The sequence below is a fragment of the Schistocerca serialis genome, chromosome 2 (genome assembly GCF_023864345.2).
Source record: "Schistocerca serialis cubense isolate TAMUIC-IGC-003099 chromosome 2, iqSchSeri2.2, whole genome shotgun sequence".
In the NCBI taxonomy this organism is placed as follows: domain Eukaryota; kingdom Metazoa; phylum Arthropoda; class Insecta; order Orthoptera; family Acrididae; genus Schistocerca; species Schistocerca serialis.
In genome coordinates this window covers 1160148081-1160167581 of record NC_064639.1, presented here as the reverse complement: position 1 = coordinate 1160167581, position 19501 = coordinate 1160148081, and the positions used below count along the sequence as shown (strand labels likewise).

The 19501-nt window shown below is 44.2% G+C and overlaps 1 protein-coding gene across 2 annotated transcripts in view; it reads left to right on the top strand.

Annotated features, from left to right (window-relative positions):
- Positions 1 to 19501, top strand: part of LOC126458620 (ATP-binding cassette sub-family C member 4-like) — a 312931-nt gene that overhangs the window by 93038 nt on the left and 200392 nt on the right. For both annotated transcript variants that reach the window (XM_050095787.1, XM_050095786.1), the window contains exon 2: positions 9357 to 9467. In XM_050095787.1, coding sequence (XP_049951744.1) covers positions 9357 to 9467 — 111 coding nt within the window. The remainder of the gene's footprint in view (positions 1 to 9356; positions 9468 to 19501) is intronic.

The following is a 19501-nucleotide window of genomic DNA, read 5'->3' as shown; positions in this document are numbered from 1 at the left end:
TGATTTTATTTCTCATATCGATGCATTTAGAACATCGATGTTGAATCACGAAAATTAGGAATCACAGTTATTAACTTAAATCAGCCAAAAACCACTTTACAAAGAATCCCATCTTATTATGCTGCAGTTTTCATGTAAACAAAATTTCTGTTTTCTTTTTTTTTTCAAATGTTGCTATCTATAATTCAATCGACAATTATACGACGACAGCAGGCTGATTGTTTTTATATTGTCAAAATCGCAATTTTCAACTTTCACAATTAATTATTAGGCGCATAAATCTTAATATAAATAATTTTTTCCAGAAAACGTTATGTTAATTGTACCTGAAAAGTAATTTCAATTAAGACAGTGGCAATAAAATTCATTTGAGCTACAAAGTGTTCTAGGAGGACCTGGAAGCTATGTACGTAATAGTTACAGAGAGTTTAGGCATCAAACGAACTGTAACAGTTTCTGTTGTTGTCGAGATTGGTTATGTAATTATGAAGTCCTTTGGGTTGTTGTGAAATGTTGCACAATGGATTTACTCAACAAGTGGTGTTGTACAAAGTGTCAAGAATATTTAAGAATAAATACTGATGATGTTAAAAAGCAACAGTATTCCAGCGACTTTCACTGAACCAGAAAATCTTGGACCTACTAACTTGAAAGCATAAACAAGAACCGACACCCTAGACAACGACGCACTCATGGCAATACATGTAAATTTTCCCTTATAATATAATGTTTCTGGCCTTATGAAATTATATAAACGTTAACAACATTCGAATAGTTAGTTCAACGTAGGATATTTACTTCCTATACACATACGAACATTTTGATGGTAGGAGATATACACACTGAAATTTCCGCCTCCGAACCCTAGCACTCTGTTAGAGAAGCCAAGACAATACAGCGTCAGTATCGGAACTGTTAAGCTGCGTCAGACCAACTCAAATGAGTCTTTTAGCCGTCTCGATTTGCCTGACAGCAGTAAAATTTACACTTCTGCTGAAGAGAACAGTTTAACATTGAAGGAAACAAAATAACATGAAAAAAAAAAGTTGGTATCTGCACGAGCTGATCCCGGGTCTACAAATTACAATTCTGTGCTTCACACCACTCTCCCAGAATGAGGTTATCCCAGAATGAAGTTAGGACAGTTGCCCTTCAAAAACTCCACACAGTCTACACTTGCACAATACCCTGCACATAATTTCAAAGAAAAATTCTGACATTTTAAATTCGGTAATCTGTGGCAAATGATTCACTTCACATTATTTATTTGTATAGAACACGATTTGCACTTCCTAAAACCACTTTGATAGTCACCTAAATTACTCTCCTGTGTAGTTTCTACTCTGTCTAGTATAGTGTTGGAAAATATGTTATATGCAACTGGCTGCAAAGAAATTCCTCTGTTATTGTTAACATCTTGTTTATTGACTTTCTTTTGTTGTGGATGTATCGAGACCACCTTCCACTCTCCTGGGAGTTTTTGGGTTTCCCGAGTTTTCTCAAAGATCAATTTTAGCTCTTTTTTTTATTTTTGGTTGAGACCGTTTGGAAAGTCCTGCTGTATTTTGAAGAGATAAACAGTCTTTGGTGCAGAACAGGCTTTATTGTTTTATATTTTGCCAATAATGCGTTTCACCGTATTTAAAGCATCTTCAGACTGGCTAGCACAGCAGGTGTTACACACGTAGGCTGCCGTCCATGCAGATGTCGGAGCAGGCAAACACCGCTGTCGTCGCGTGGTGCTGTGTAGAGTCTTCTCCAACAAGCTTTATAAGGTTTTATTAACTTCTTCAATTTCTTTGTTAGTTGGGATGAATTTTATTCTGTATTTTCATGAGCATTTGAGTGTTCGAGCTTATGGACCGGCTCTGGACAATTAACAAGCTGATCAAAATATTTTGCAAGTGCTTCGAAATGTTCAGCGTTATGTAAGCCTCGTCCTACGCCGCTCTGTTGTTCCATTAACATTTGAAGTTCATCTACCTAACTCTAAAATCTCACTTTCTCCTCCAAAGATTTCCTGGAAAATGACCTCTTTAGCAGGTCATCAACAGAAAACACATTCATACTAAATTTCCTCGTATGCTCGCTTGTTTAAACACCATAGCCTAATTATAGTATTTTGACTTACCAGAGTAGCAATTGTAACTAAATCCAATACATTAATTTTACATAATATAAACTAAACTGTTATTTACTTAATAGTTTAACATTGTGAGGAATAAAATGAAATGAAAGAAAGATAATAATAATTGGTATCAGCGGGAATCAAACCCATGTCCCTAAATTACCAGTCTGTGCTTGATCCCACTCGCCCACTGTTCCGTCACGACAAGGGTTCTTTCAAAAGTGCACATACTCTACTCTACTCTTGCTCAATGCGCTACACGCAGTTTCAAAGAAAAATGCTGGCTAGTTGCTGTGAGCAGCGTAGTGTTGACGTCACAAGAGAGCATGCGCAGAAGAAAACAGACAGCTGCATCGCGTAACTGTTTTTAGTTGAACGTTTCGCGCCTGTCCGTCGTTTTAGTAATAGACACTGGTTTCTAGTTATGTCGGAGAGCATAATTTTAGTGCGATATGTACAATAGGCTGTAGCATATTAGAACACGATAACCGGCTGCCACAGCATGAACGTAACTCTATTTCGCTGGAGTTGATAGTTAAAATTTTATGAGTACCTCTCATATGCAGGGTGTAAAAAGCTACACAAACACTGTTTTATGTCACTAAAATGTCACGGGTGCACCGTTTCCGTGCTACATGTCTATGAAGGTTAAGACGGTGTTGAAACTGCCGTGTAATAAATGTTGTTAAATGTAATAAATGTTTGTTAAACAGATGTCGCGGAAAATGTCGTCCGTTTACATCAATGAAAATCTGGCATCTGATAGTCTGACAAGCTGAAAACAACGAGGGGTTTCACGAATAATGACAGTTGCTTCAGCCAAACGGGCAACCAGCTCTCCTAGAGCGTCTGTCACTGTACATCCACCACCGATTCATCTCCCCTCACTAAAAGAAATCCACAGGAGGTCACCAACATATCTAAAACAACACCCATCACACGTCAGCTTCAACACCTTCTCTGTATATCACTAGCGTAATAACTTTCATGGCCCCCAAGCATGCAAATGGTGCACATGTGACATTTTCGTCACGCAAAGAAAGTTTTTTCTTTTTATGTCCTCTAAACACACTTAAATTTTGTGTACGTAGCTGATTTAATTGTACTACAAATCTTTATCCTCGTTTTGCCTTTGTTGATATACGTCTCATATCAGGCTTTCAAGACACTGTCCATTCCGTTCACTACTATTCCAAGTCCTTCATTATCACTGACAGAATTACAATGTCATCAGCAAACCTCAAAGATTTTATTTCATCTCTCTGGACTTCAACTCCTACTCTTTACTTTTCTTTCGTTTCCTTTACTGCTTGCTCGATATACAGACTGAATAACATTGGGGGAAGGCTACAACACCGCCTCACTCCCTTCTCAACCACTGCTTCCCTTACAGGCAAAGAATCAGCGAAAGGCTATTTACAATTTGTACAGAAACCAGATGGCAGTTATAAGAGTCGAGGGGTAAGAGAGGACAGTGTCTTGAAAACAGGATACAAGATGAACACCAACAAAAGCAAAACGAGGACAATGGAATGTAGTCGAATTAAATCGGGTAATGCTGAGGGAATTAGATTAGGAAATGAGACACTTAAAGTAGTAAAGAAGTTTTGCTATTTGGGAAGCACAATAACGGATGATGGTCGAAGTAGAGAGGATATAAATGTAGACTGACAATCGTAAGAAAAGCGTTTCTGAAGAAGAGAAATTTGTTAACATCGAGTATAGATTTAAGTGTCAGGAATTCGTTTCTGAAACGATAAACAGTTCAGACAAGAAGAGAATAGAAGCTTTTGAAATGTGGTGCTACGGAAGAATGCTGGAGATTAGATGGGTAGATCACGTAACTAATGAGGAAATACTGAACAGAATTTCGGAGAAAAGAAATCTGTGGCACAACCTGAGTAGAAGAATGGGATCTGTTGGTAGCACGTATTCTGAAACACCAAGGGATACAATTTAGTACTGGAGGGAAGCGAGGGGGTAAAAATCGTAAATGGAGACCATGAATACAGTAAGCAGATTCAGAAGGATGTAGGTTGCAGTAGGTACTGCGAGATGAAGAAGCTTGCACAGGATAAAGTAGCATAGAGAACTGCATCAAACCAGTCTCTGGACTGAAGACCACAACAACAACACTGTCTTGACTGAGTCCTTGGGGGCGGAGGCGGGGGGGGGGGGGGGGGGGGCGTGACCGAACTAATTTTAGCATCTGTCGATTTCTCTCCGTTCAGAATGATGTATTGTTTTAGTTTATGCGAAATCTTCAGTGCGTTTTACAACTCGGTATTTCATAAGCTGGTAGTCTGTTCTTTGGAGTATACACTATCTGATCAAAAGTATCCAGGCACCTTAGTGGACATCAAAACGGAGTGTGTCCACCCTTCGTCTGTATGACGACCTGAAGCCTGCTGTGGGGGGACGGGGATGGGCCGCTTTCGATGAGGTGACTCGAAGCCTGCGGGGCAGTGGCCTTTACTCAAGAGTTGAAACCAGAGAAGACACTGACGTTGGGCGCTGCGGTCAGGAGCGAAGACGGCGTTCTAACTCGTCCCAAAGGTGTTGCACCGAGTCCAGGTCGGGACTCCGGGCAGGCTGGTTCATTTCAGGAATGTTATTGTCCACCAATCATTGCTTCATAGATGCTGCTTTATGACAGGGTGCATTGTCATGCTGATACGGTAATCGTCTCCGAACTGTTTCTCTATTGTACGCAGCACTCAATGCTGTAAAATACAGGGCTATTACAAATGATTGAAGCGATTTCATATTTCACTGTAGCTCCATTCATTGACATATGGTCACGACACACTACAGATACGTAGAAAAACTCATAAAGTTTTGTTCGACTGAAGCCGCACTTCAGGTTTCTGCCGCCAGAGCGCTCGAGAGCGCAGTGAGACAAAATGGCGACAGGAAACGAGAAAGCGAATCTCGTGCTTGAAATGCACTCACATCAGTCAGTTATAACAGTGCAACGACACTTCAGGACGAAGTTCAACAAAGATCCACCAACTGCTAACTCCATTCGGCGATGGTATGCGACGTTTAAAGCTTCTGGATGCCTCTGTAAGGGGAAATCAACGGGTCGGCCTGCAGTGAGCGAAGAAACGGTTGAACGCGTGAGGGCAAGTTTCACGCGTATCCCGCGGAAGTCGACGAATAAAGCAAGCAGGGAGCTAAATGTACCACAGCCGACGGTTTGGAAAATCTTACGGAAAAGGCTAAAGCAGAAGCCTTACCGTTTCGAACTCATTGATGGGGACATGCTGCGCCGAGTGTGGGACGAACTTGATTATCGGCTTGATGCCTGCCGAATCACTAAAGGGGCACATATCGAACATTTGTGAATGCCTAAAAAAAACTTTTTGAGTTCTTGTATGTGTGTGCAAAGCATTGTGAAAATATCTCAAATAATAAAGTTATTGTAGAGCTGTGAAATCGCTTCAATCATTTGTAATAACCCTGTATATTCGTATCCTTCCGCGTTCGCCGTTTTCTGAAGCGCACTCCCTGATCACGAAAAACAACTCCGTACCCGTAACACCATCTCCTCCGTACTTCACTGTTGACACTATACATGATGGCACGTAATTTTCACAAGGCATTCACCGAACCCAAACCCTTCTGTCTGATTTCCACAAGGTTTAGCGTGATTAATCACTCCAAATCAGTCTTTTTCCAGTCATCAACTGTTCAGTCGTACCGCGTCTTACACCGCCTCAAGCATCAGTTATCATTGACTACAGATATGCGTGGTCTATCGACCATTGCACATTGTTCTTTTTAAACTCCCTACTCATAGTAATTGTACTAGCTGGACTGCGCGCTTTGGAACTCTCGAGTGATTCTTTCCCTCTGATTTCATGCGATTTCTTCAACAATTATTCGCAACGCTGTAGGCTTCCGTTCCGTCACTACATGAGGTCTGCCTCGTCATGGATCAGTTTTGGTTGTTCCTTGGCGTTTCCACTCCACACTAGCATCACCAAAAGTCGATCTGGACGGTTTTTGCAGGATTGAAACGACCCTGATGGATTTCGTACTAAGGAGAAATCCAGTGACTAATCCGCTTTCGAAATCGCTTATCTTTCTGACCGACACTGCAACTGTCGCTTCCTCATTTGATGAAAAGTTATTTCCAGTAATCTAAAGTTTCAAGTCAGGGAACAGAAAGAAGTTGCTTGGGATTAAGTCGGGTGAATGAGATGAATAAGGAACCAATTCAAAGTCTAGTCATGGGCTTTCGCCGTTGTTATCGCTGCTATGTGGGATGGTGCATTATCCTGGTGAAAGTACACTTTTTTGCTTGCCGACCTGGCTCTCCTTTCAGCCAACGCAAGTTTCAAACGATTCTACAATGAAATATAACAGGCTCCAGTTCTGGTTCTGCCTTCTTCCAGGGGATTATTCCTTGTGACCGACACATTTTGCTATTACTGCTTCTCTGCTGACAACACAATACTCCTCGCCTCCTTTTACACTGTCAGGTCCGCCTCTGATGACGTCTAGTGGTCAAGTCCAGTTTACTTAGGGACGTCCGGATAGTAGTAATTAGGAACAGCATAGATGATACAGAAAATCAAAGAAAACTGCCATCTCGAACAATCGTGCATCATTTGCGGATGCCACTGATCAGCATTCACTTGTCGAGAGATATGAGGTTGCAATATGATCACGTTGGAAGTCAACATACACGTCTGAACGCATAAGCTGAGGCAAGAATGGTCCCAGTCGTTCTATACTGGGAGCTCCAGAGCGAAGTTTACTCGAGGGCCTGCTCTCTATAGAAGGCTGATCCATCTCTGAGGCAAAGGTACGCGTGTGGTTTGATAAGTTTGCCAAAAAGCAAGGAAAATGTTTTGTAAATAACACCTTACTTCTCGACATAGTCTCCTTTGACGGATAAATAATTAGTCCAGCGATTTTCCAGCCATTTCGTCCCATCGGAAATATATGTTCCGTCAATCTCTGCAAAACACTTGTTGACTGCAACTGTCGCTTCCTCATTTGATGAAAAGTTATTTCCAGTAATCTAAAGTTTCAAGTCAGGGAACAGAAAGAAGTTGCTTGGGATTAAGTCGGGTGAATGGGATGAATAAGGAACCAATTCAAAGTCTAGTCATGGGCTTTCGCCGTTGTTATCGCTGCTATGTGGGATGGTGCATTATCCTGATGGAAGTGCACGTTTTTGCTTGCCGACCTGGCTCTCCTTTCAGCCAACGCAAGTTTCAAACGATTCTACAATGAAATATAACAGGCTCCAGTTATGGTTCTGCCTTCTTCCAGGGGATTATTCCTTGTGAAGGCAAAAAAAAAAAAAAAAAAAAAAGTGGCCAAAACGGTCTTGGCAGTCACGTTGCACACAGTTGCTTCGTAGCCAGTTCTCCGTGCAGGATATTAGGCACCTGGTCAGTTAAGATACCTATAGTCTCAGGTATCTCACGAATTTTTGTATGGCGGTCTAACATTAACGTATAATGGATTTTGTGAATGCTTTCCTTTGTGGTGGTTTCTATTGGACTGTTAGAGCACGCTTCGTCTTCTGCGCTTGTCCGACCACGTTTAAATTCATTAATCCAAAAGTAAATGGTCATCAGTGATGCTGCAGAGCCCAAGTGAACATCGCCCAATTCTGTTCGGATTCCTTCAAATGAATTAACTGCACGAATCACTGTTTTCTCCATTGTCCATTGCAGGGGACACACTGACCAATTCAGACGGCTGTCAACAGTGAACTGTACGCTGTACACTGTTGAAATTCTTTATACGATCCTTGGAATAATCAAGCTTACCAACCATAAAGATGCAACAAAAAGTTCCATTCTTTCATGTAAATTTACCAAACTTAGCAAACCACCCTCGCATAAAGAAACAACTGGTCAGTAACTGAAAAGAAAAGTTTCACACGTGCGGAATTGGTACTACTATGTTTTACAGTGGTGCTATGTGTTTCTAAAACAACGGAACCAATGAACAGGAAGGTCAAAAATCAAAGGAAAAGAAAGGCTAAAGCTTGAAGCTTAACACGTCGTAGAAACGAGAATATTAAAAAGAGAACGAGCAAACGCTCGAACTAAGAAAGCACACGACAAAGAATCGCATGTGGTCTTCCCAGAGAAGTTAACTTTTTATTTGCTATAATCGATTTAGGGAAATTACTGAAGCACTAAGTATAGATTTCCGGATTCTGAACCACACTCCTCCAGAACCCGAGTCGTGTGTCATAACTACATAGCTTTTTAATATTTTTTCTGATCCTGTTTTCTTTAATTTAAGTTGAAAATTGCGTGTCCTGAAAATTGGACTCTTGAAATCTTGTATTTGGTACCACAGTGTACGTCGCCATGTAACCATTCACAGAAGATTTTGCGAAAAGTCTGACCGAACGAGCTGGAGCACGTTGTTTCTTCTCGTCCTTGAGATACGCGTAAATCTTCTGTGAATCGTTAAATGACGAGCTGCACTGTGTTACTGAGTACGAGACTTCAAGAATCCTGCGTTGAAGACAGACGATTTTGAGATTGAATTAAAGGCAATAGAACCAGAGAACATTTTGAAAAGCGTTTGATGCTTGCTGTATATGTTCCTTTGACCTTTGTCAGGTGCAGTTATATTCGCCGCTGTTCCACGATCGCTCTTATCACAGGCTGTAAATGTTTTTGTAGTCACAGCACGACTATAACACGAAACTGCAAGTAGAGGAACTCATTTTCGTTTTGGTACGCGTGTGCTCGTAGCTCTCTCCAAGCAGTTCCAGCGAAGTGACGCAAAACACGCCATCTGATCTGTTACTCAATGTTTCAAGGCGAGCTACTGCTTCTCAGAAGTACCCGAACTCCTTCATAAACTGTTGTCGGTTGCTTCTCCTTATTGTAGTGGCTTAGACAAGTGCATTAAACAAAAAATCTTAGTGTATGAAACGATGTTTCACTATTAAAACGGCCGACATTCATTGCAAAGTAATTCGCGCTTTTTAAAAGTGTGAGTAGTGTCGAAGTGTGAGTAATGCCTGTGCGTTCTTAGAAATTAGAAGGAAGGTCAGCGTTGGCCGTAATATTGATGGTTTATTGTTAGCAAAATCGATTTTCAATCACATAGCGATCATCTTCAGTGGTGTTGTGTACAAATTAAACTCATAGGCACTGGTATGAAGTTATTATCAGTAATTAAAGCTAAGAAACGATCATTGTATATAGCTAATGTATTTCTTGTTTTTGTGACGTTTCAGGTGGATGAAAGACCTCTTTGTTCTGGGTTCAAAAAAGGATCTTGAAGTGGATGACTTATACGATACTCTTGATGGAGACTTCTCTGAAGATCTTGGCCAGAAACTGGAAGAGTGAGTACCTTCATCGTAATAACTCTAAAACAAAAACAAAAAAGATACACCACGAAGAAACTATTCGAATGGGACGGAAATCTGTAGATGTTACGTACACGTACAGACAAAGAAATGATTACAGTTTCAGAATAATTGGATGATTTGTTCAAGAGAAAGATATTCTTAAACTGACCAAGTCAATAACGTGTTGTTCCACCTCTGGCTTACACGAGCAGTTCTGTCCAGTTGGCGCGTTAGATCGTCAACATCCCAAGCTGGTTGGATAGCCCTGACCACAATGCTCCAAACGTTTTCCGTTGGGGAGAGAGCCGGCGACCTTATTGACGAAGGTCGGGCTTGACAAGCACGGAGACAAACAGTACAAAGTGTCGCCATGTGTGAGCGGGCGTTATCCAGCTGAAATATAAGCGCAGGATGGGGCGTAGGGTAACGTGGACGTACCGCTGTGTTGTAAGTGTGCCGCGGATGACAACCAAAGAGATCCTTCTGTGAAAAGAAGTGGTACCCCAGACCATGACTCCTGGCTTTCGGGCCGTATGGTGGGCACCAATTAGGTTGTTGTGACACTGCTGTCTGGGGCGTCTCCGACATGTCTTCGCTGGTCATTGTGGTTCATTTCGAAACGGGACGCATCGCTGAAGACGACTCTACACCAGTCAGTGAAAACCCAGGCTGAAGACATGTCTGGAATCGCCCCAGACACCAGTGGGCCACCAGTCTGTCGCTCACCACACGGCCTGACAACCAGGAACGATGCTCTGGAGTGATATTTCTTTTCATAGCAGAATTGCTTTGCTTGTCACCCGCACCATCCTAACAGCACAACGGTACGTCGACGTTATTCTACGCCCCGTTTTGTTGCTCTTCGTGGCAAGCAATCCGGTGGATACATTTCAGCAAGATAATGCCTGCCTGCACACGGCGAGAGCTTCTGCTGCCTGTCTTCGTCCTTTCGAAACCCTACCTTGGTCAGCGAAGTCGCCGGATCTCTCCCCAGTTGCAAACGTTTGTATCATTATGGCCAGGACCCTCCAAACATCGGGGATTTTGAAGATCTAAAGCGCCAGTTGGGCAAAATGTGGCACATTGTCACCCAGGAGGACATCCAAAAACTCTGTCAATCCACGCCAAGCCGAATAACTGCTTGCATGAGGACCAGAGGTGTACCAACACTTTACTGACTCAAATCGAGAAGCTCTTTCTTTGACATATCATCGAGTTTTTCTCTGAAATTGTTATCACTTATCAAGTTCTGATCCGCTGCTGACGTGTACATGACTTTGTAAACATTTGCTCCTCCAACGCAAATGAAATAAAATGATCGTATGGCATTGTTGGTCGGGAGTCCCCATGCGGGGAAGTTCGGCCGCCGTATTGCAAGTCCTTTTTAGTCGACGCCACTTCAGCGATTTGCGAGTCAATGATGATGAATTGATGAACACACAACACCCAGTCATCACGAGGCAGAGGAAATCCCTGACCCCGCCGGGAATCGAACCCGGGACCCCAGGAGCGGGAAGCAAGAACACTACCGCAAGGCCACGAGCTGCGGACTTCCTACGGAAGTGTTGAACACAAACACAAAAGCAAACAAAACGCACGGAACAGAGAAAAACTGAACGTCAGCTGACGCCTACGAAACAAGACACTATACTATAAGAAATGTTCCAAAAACGACGAATTGTTCCAGTGTTACAGCTGCTACCGTGTAGCAAAAGCTACGAAGCCTGCAGACCTGACTGACTCGCGGAAGCTGTAATTAATACGTTCGACACCGCGAAAAATCAGCGTAACTGGCAAAATGCAATATTACGTCGGTCGCACATCCCGTTTCCCGCAAGCGCCGTAATATTACGCCGGCCACGTGCCACGTGTTAACAGTCGCATCCCGGTGGGAAGCCAGAAGCGGCGCCGCGCGCGTCGGCTTGTGTGTGTCGCGTAGCGGGCGGCCGCGTGGGGAGGGCGCCTGATGACGCAGCGGCGCCGCGACGCCGAGGACCACGTGCTCCTCTCTCCGCGGCTGACGCGGCGCAAACACCGAGGTGTAGCGGGGGAGCGGCGGGCCCTCCAAGCTGCCGGCGGCCGGTCGCACTCAAAACTTTAGAAACGCTTGCCCTGTCTTGTTTACAGTTAATGTCTCTTCCACAACAAAATCCACTGATGTAAACGTAATTTCCCGAGTATCCCAAGGGAGAGTGGTATTATTAGGTGGTTACTGTCTACGTTGTACATAAAGGATCTAGTAGGACGACGGCTCAAACTCACATCCTGTCATCCTGATTTAGGTTTCCGTCATTTCCCTAAATCGCTTCAGGCAAATGCTGGGATGCTTTCTTTGAGAGAGCACGGCCGAACTCCTTCGCCGTCCTTCCCTAACCCGTTAGGAACGACGACCTCGCTGTTTGGTCCCCGCCGGCCTCGGTGGTCTCGCGGTTGTAGGCGCTCAGTCCGGGACCGCGCGACCGCTACGGTCGCAGGTTCGAATCCTGCCTCGGGCGTGGATGTGTGTGATGTCCTTAGCTTAGTTAGGTTTAAGTAGTTCTGATGACCACAGATGTTAAGTCCCATAGTGCTCAGAGCCATTGAACCATTTGAACCATTTTGTTTGGTCCCCTCCCCAAAATCGACCAACCGACCAATGATCTAGAACAAAGCATCGGATACCCTTTAAATTCTCCCGTCAACGATCAAACAATTTGTCAAATTGTACTGTGTTTGCCGCACATCTGATCGAGTACAGTCCTGTTTGATGTCTTTCTCAAGCATAAGCCGGCCGCTGTGACGGAGCAGTTCTAGGCGCTTCGGTCCGGAACCACGCAGAAAGCTACGTTTATATGTAATAAAACAGTTTTTCAAATAACGCATTCGCCAGCCGGAGTGGCCGTGCGGTTCTAGGCGCTACAGTCCGGAACCGCGCGACTGCTACAGTCGCAGGTTCGAATCCTGCCTCGGGCATGGATGGGTGTGATGTCCTTCGGTTACTTAGGTTTAAGTGGTTCTAAGTTCTAGGGGACTGATGACCTCAGAAGTTAAGTCCCATAGTGCTTAGAGCCATTTGAACCATTTCCGAATCTCAAGCATACGTAGTTTTTGACGCCTTCGCGAGAAATTTTGAGAGACATAAAATTTGACGAGATGGCGGACATTGTTTGTGTCGATGTTTCGCCGAATGCGTTTATTCAAAAATGGTTCAAATGGCTCTGAGCACTATGCGACTTAACTTCTGAGGTCATCAGTCGCCTAGAACTTAGAACTAATTAAACCTAACTAACCTAAGGACATCACACATCCGTGCCCGAGGCAGGATTCGAACCTGCGACCGTAGCAGTCGCGCGGTTCCGGACTGTAGCGCCTAGAACCGCACGGCCACTCCGGCTGGCGAATGCGTTATTTGACAAACTGTTTTATTACATATAAACGTAGCTTTCTGCGGCCATTATCACAGTCAATAGAATTTTTCTGGATTTGTGATCGCATTGTCAACATGTAAAACTACCTACGTTTCGGTCGGTAGCAGACATATTCATGGAAGCATGTGAAGAAACAGAGCTCCAATCCGCACCATTACGCCTATAATGTTGGCTCCCATATGTTGATACCTTCGTTTACGTGGCCACGTGAAGAGGAAGAGCTACGAAATTTCCACCAGCGCCTCAACAGCAGACCCCAATTCACTATGGAGATAGAAAAGAATGGGATGCTGTGTTTCCTTGAGATCGAAGTTTACAGAAAGCCTGATGCTAAACTGTGCCATAGAGTATACAGGACGCCAACCAGTACTGACACCTACATCCCTCTTCTCATCGTCACCCTACTCAGAACAAATCTGCCCTGCTCGCTTTAATAAAAAGGGCTCATAGGATCAGCAATAAGGAACATCTAAAGGGTAACTACAAAATCTCAAGTCCATTTTTGGTGCCAGCGGTTGTGGGCTGAAATTAATAGATAAAACTATGAATGAAAGAATGCAACAGAGCAGAGCAGAAGGAAGCACAAAGAATCGCTGTATTACCATCCGTTCAAGTTGTCACTAAGCGGGTGGGCAAAATTCTCGGCCGAACAGCCATCAAGCCCATTTCCCGAAGCAGCAACAGAATAAAAGATGTTCGTCGCACAACGAAAGATCCAGTTGACAAACTACATGCTGCTGGAGTTTATGAAACGAGTTGGGAATGTGGATAGTGTATGTAGACGAGACGGAGCGACCCATTAGCACACTGACATCTGAACACGAAAGATATATCCGACTAAGACAACACACCAAGTCAGCGGTGGCAGAACACTGGGATGAGTGCAGCGAACAGATTGATTTTGGCGAAGCCAGCGAACTGGCGGAACAGCCTCTTACTTTCAGGAGCAAGATTAGAGACCCGCCAACATGAACAGAGAGGAGGGTACCGACTTCCGACGTCTTGGTGCGAGCAATAACAGCGTCACGGGACAACAGCTCACAGGAAGCAATAAGGACAGGGGCGCGGGAGAGGGCGGCGGCGGCGGCGGCAGCAGGAACATAGACAGAGTAGGGGCGCGCCTCAGCCGCCGCTAGAACGCAGCCAAAGAACGCCACGTCACAACTGCCGCCTGGTTTTCCATTCGCCGATTTCCATCTACATCTACATCTACATTGATACTCCGCAAGCCACCCAACGGTGTGTGGCGGAGGGCACTTTACGTGCCACTGTCATTACCTCCCTTTCCTGTTCCAGTCGCGTATGGTTCGCGGGAAGAACGACTGTCTGAAAGCCTCCGTGCGCGCTCTAATCTCTCTAATTTTACATTCGTGATCTCCTCGGGAGGTATAAGTAGGGGGAAGCAATATATTCGATACCTCATCCAGAAACGCACCCTCTCGAAACCTGGACAGCAAGCTACACCGCGATGCAGAGCGCCTCTCTTGCAGAGTCTGCCACTTGAGTTTATTAAACATCTCCGTAACGCTATCACGGTTACCAAATAACCCGGTGACGAAACGCGCCGCTCTTCTTTGGATCTTTTCTATCTCCTCCGTCAACCCGACCTGGTACGGATCCCACACTGATGAGCAATACTCAAGTATAGGTCGAACGAGTGTTTTGTAAGCCACCTCCTTTGTTGATGGACTACATTTTCTAAGCACTCTCCCAATGAATCTCAACCTGGTACCCGCCTTACCAACAATTAATTTTATATGATCATTCCACTTCAAATCGTTCCGTACGCATACTCCCAGATATTTTACAGAAGTAACTGCTACCAGTGTTTGTTCCGCTATCATATAATCATACAATAAAGGATCCTTCTTTCTATGTATTCGCAATACATTACATTTGTCTATGTTAAGGGTCAGTTGCCACTCCCTGCACCAAGTGCCTATCCGCTGCAGATCTTCCTGTATTTCGCTACAATTTTCTAATGCAGCAACTTCTCTGTATACTACAGCATCATCCGCGAAAAGCCGCATGGAACTTCCGACACTATCTACTAAGTCATTTATATATATTGTGAAAAGCAATGGTCCCATAACACTCCCCTGTGGCACGCCAGAGGTTACTTTAACGTCTGTAGACGTCTCTCCATTGATAACAACATGCTGTGTTCTGTTTGCTAAAAACTCTTCAATCCAGCCACACAGCTGGTCTGATATTCCGTAGGCTCTTACTTTGTTTATCAGGCGACAGTGCGGAACTGTATCGAACGCCTTCCGGAAGTCAAGAAAAATAGCATCTACCTGGGAGCCTGTATCTAATATTTTCTGGGTCTCATGAACAAATAAGGCGAGTTGGGTCTCACACGATCGCTGTTTCCGGAATCCATGTTGATTCCTACATAGTAGATTCTGGGTTTCCAGAAATGACATGATACGCGAGCAAAAAACATGTTCTAAAATTCTACAAGAGATCGACGTAAGAGATATAGGTCTATAGTTTTGCGCATCTGCTCGACGACCCTTCTTGAAGACTGGGACTATCTGTGCTCTTTTCCAATCATTTGGAACCCTCCGTTCCTCTAGAGACTTGCGGTACACGGCTGTTAGAAGGGGGGCAAGTTCTTTCGCGTACTCTGTGTAGAATCGAATTGGTATCCCGTCAGGTCCAGTGGAGTTTCCTCTATTGAGTGATTCCATCGATCATAAGCAGTAATCCAAACACCAATCGAAACGTCGAGTTTCCACCAGTGAAAAGAAATGATAAAAACACCAATAAAGAAGTACCAACATCCCTCCCCTTCATCCTTAACAGCCTATGAGAATTAGATAACAGCCAACACAGATATTAAGGAGGAAGAGGTTATGAACAAAATCAATATTTTACGCGTAACATACAAGTGGGAATGCAATGAAACAGAAGAAATCGAAGTTCTCGGGTTCTTTCACAGACGATATGGGCTATGCTGTATTTTAATCAACTGTCACTAGAGAACCAAGTAGAAGAAGATAAATTTTCACATACTTGTCTTCTTTTTCAGTGTAAGGCGAAGTAACTGTTAATAAGTTATGAAAAGTTTCACTGTCCATCTGCAGAAAATTGATGTAATCACGAGGTTGTGAGTGTAACATTTCTCTTAACAGGTTCGTGTGTGTTCCTTTCTCTGATTTTAAATCATCCTCTGGACCAGCGTCTCATCTTCTTCCTCGTGTTTAAACACAGTGCCAGAGCCAATGTTAGAAATGCTTCATCTCCGTTTTGTAGCCATTGCCACTATATACTGCAAAGCTACAGCACACACGACAAGCGTCTGCTTGAAAAGTAAGGCTAAGTTGACGAGCTTTCTTGGTACATGTATAGCCTGGATTCACACATCCGTGGCTAGATAAGAGCGAAACTGACAGACGAGTTTGCTCTTTCACGAGGGCCTTAACACGTTTATAAAAGTTTCATTGTCCATTCGAAGAAACCTGATGTAATCGTGGGGTTCTTTAGAAGATTCTCTTGGGCGAATGTTCCTCTCATTTTAAGCCGTTGCTTGGACCAGCGCCTTGTTGTTTTCTTCTCGTTTAAGGAAAGTGCCAGAGTGTGTGTCACACTGCTTTGTATGCACTAATGGCCATCCTCACTACTGTCAGAATACTGACGCACACGATCAGCGTCTGATTCAAAGTGAGGTTAAAAGTACAAACTTGGTTTGTACGTGTACGGGATCGTCTGACAAAGGCGCATTGGCAGACAAGTTAGCTCGTTTATGGGACCCCCAGAGACTGTTCACAGACGATTCCGTTGTTTGTAACAAAGCAGCAACACCAGAAGACAACATCGATTTGCAGAATGACCTGCAGTGGACTGATGAATGGCGCAGGCTCTCTCAGTTGACCCTGCACGTAAATAAATTAACATATTGCGCATACATAGGAAAAGAAATCCATTGCTGTACAACTACACTATTGAGGACAAATTGCTGGAAACAGTGTCTACCGTAAAATATTTAGGAGTAACTACACAGAGGGACGTAAAGTGGAGTGACCACAAAAAACAAATAATAGGCAAAACGGATGCCAGACTGCCGTTCGTAGGATCAATCTTAAGGAAATGTGACTCACCGACGAAGGAAGTGGTTTATAAGGCTCTTGTCCAGCCGATTCTTGAACATTTTTCATCAGCAGGACGTACAGAAGAGATAGAGAAGATCTAACGAAGAGCGGCGTGTTTCGTGACGTAATCGTTTAGTCGGAGCGAGAGAGTTACGGAGACGCTCAACAAACTGCATTTGCAGACTTTACAAGAGAGGCGTTGTGCATCGCGAAGAAATCTACTACCGAAATATCGAGGGTAGACTTTCTGGGAAGAGTCGGACATCATATTACTTCCTCCCACACACGAGTCGTGTAATGCCCACAAGGAAAAAATTCGAGAAATACAGAGGCATGCCGATAATCATTTTTCCCACGCGCCATTTGCGAATGGAACAGTTATGGGGAGGACTCAGTTACTGTCACCAGAAGAGCACTCCGCCACACAGCATTAGGTGGCTTGCGGAGTATGATGTCGACGTACAAAGCGCGCACTTGGGTGAGCGAGGCTCCCACTACTTGTGGGTGCGGTTACTACAGTTACTGCTCCACAATAAGGACACGGAGGCGCCGCCAAGACACAGCCGACGCGGCGGCCATCTTGCCCTCCCCTGGGTATTACAAACGGGAGGGCAACGGTGTGTGATCACGCGCTGCCTCTCTGGCCCCGAGGTCGCTGAGGAGTTTTTGTGACGTGGCGATCCTCTTCTCCACCACCACGGTTGACAACTGCTGGACGTTAGCTGGTGTGTGCGGACGTGCTGCGATGCATCTCCCCACGGCATCCCTCTCGTGCTGGTTGGGATTTAAGAAGGGAAAACGGGCAGGACAGCCCATCCGCCGAATATCCTCTCATTCCGAGAGCTCCATCACCAGCACAGTTCGATGCGGTCGCACATTGTCATCCACAAAAATGAAGTCAGGGCTGAATGCATCCCTGAAAAGTGGCATATAGGGAAGAAGTACGGTGTCACAAGAACACTGGCTGGTGAGTACACAGTGTCCATATAGTATTTGCAGATCAGTTTGCTCCTGCAACATTATGCCTCCCCACACCGTAACAGCTGGACCACCAAAACGAACATTCTCGACAGTGTCCCTGGGTGTATTACGAGTTGCAAACTCTCGCCATATGAGGGCCCATCCGGTGTTGTCGAGCATGATCGTTTTGCGTTAGAATACTGAAGCTGTAATTCGATTCCAGGTCTACGAGATTTTTATATTCTGTTCTGCCCAATAACGCTGTAGTACACATTTTATTAAACAATACATAACCTTCAACTTCAGTTAAACATAACAATAAGCAGCGCCGTTTACCATTAAACAAGACCAGGCGACCACCTAGGGCGGCAAAATTTTAGGGGCGCCAAAGGGCGGAAGAAACCAGTTGCACATTAAACAGCGAAAACGAATTGAGCAAATGCCGGCCGAAGTGGCCGTGCGGTTAAAGGCGCTGCAGTCTGGAACCGCAAGACCGCTACGGTCGCAGGTTCGAATCCTGCCTCGGGCATGGATGTTTGTGATGTCCTTAGGTTAGTTAGGTTTAACTAGTTCTAAGTTCTAGGGGACTAATGACCTCAGCAGTTGAGTCCCATAGTGCTCAGAGCCATTTGAACCATTTTTGAATTGAGCAAATCAGGAGAAAAAAAGAAAAGGACGAAAAATTAAAACATTGAATTGTTCTCAAAAGCATACGAACAGTTACCTAAACACGTTGCCTCTACCTACCTAAAAACTATTCCTGCCGCTGCTAGTACGAAACGGAAACAAACATGACCGTGATTCATCTCTGACGATCGCTGCAGCGGCGAACGTGCGCTGCCTAGCGATCATGTTAAGATTTGATACCGTACCTCCCTCAGTTCCTCTTTTTGTTTTTGTATCTTCGAGGGGGTAGGACATAGAAACAAACCTACATTTTGATTTCGTACTGAAAAAATCTGAAGCCAAAAATATTCTGTACGGAAGAAGGAATATTTCAAGTCCAGTAACTACGCTTGAAGAAATTGTTGAATGAAACAAATGTACTTCACAAAAAATTTTTTGTACGGTCTAACGACCACCGTGAACAACTCATAGGCCTATAAGCAGTCGCCTGTCCCTGATTTAGGACCACTAACTCCAGTGGAAGGGAAAGAAGCAGTGTCTTTACATAAGCACAACAGTCATGCCTCACCCGGGTTCTAACCCAGACCCAACTCGGACGAATAATCAGAAGCCAATTGCGTATACCACTGCGCCATGGGGGCGGCTAATAAAAGTTGTGGAACTCTCAACAGAAAATGGCAACAAGGCGTCATTTATACATTTAATTACAAGATAGTGGATGCTGAGAAAGATAAGATTTATCCTCGATCAAGAAATATTTCAGTTAAAACAGAAACGAAATAACACCACTATTAACCAGATGACCTAGTTTGATGCTTCGGCGTGTCTCCCATCAGTACACCATAATTTCTACATTCAAGGAAAAATTCACTCGCATCAGAAAACAGTTCCACATTCTATTTGTCCATTTTCTTGCAGTTAAATAAAGTAAATAATTAAT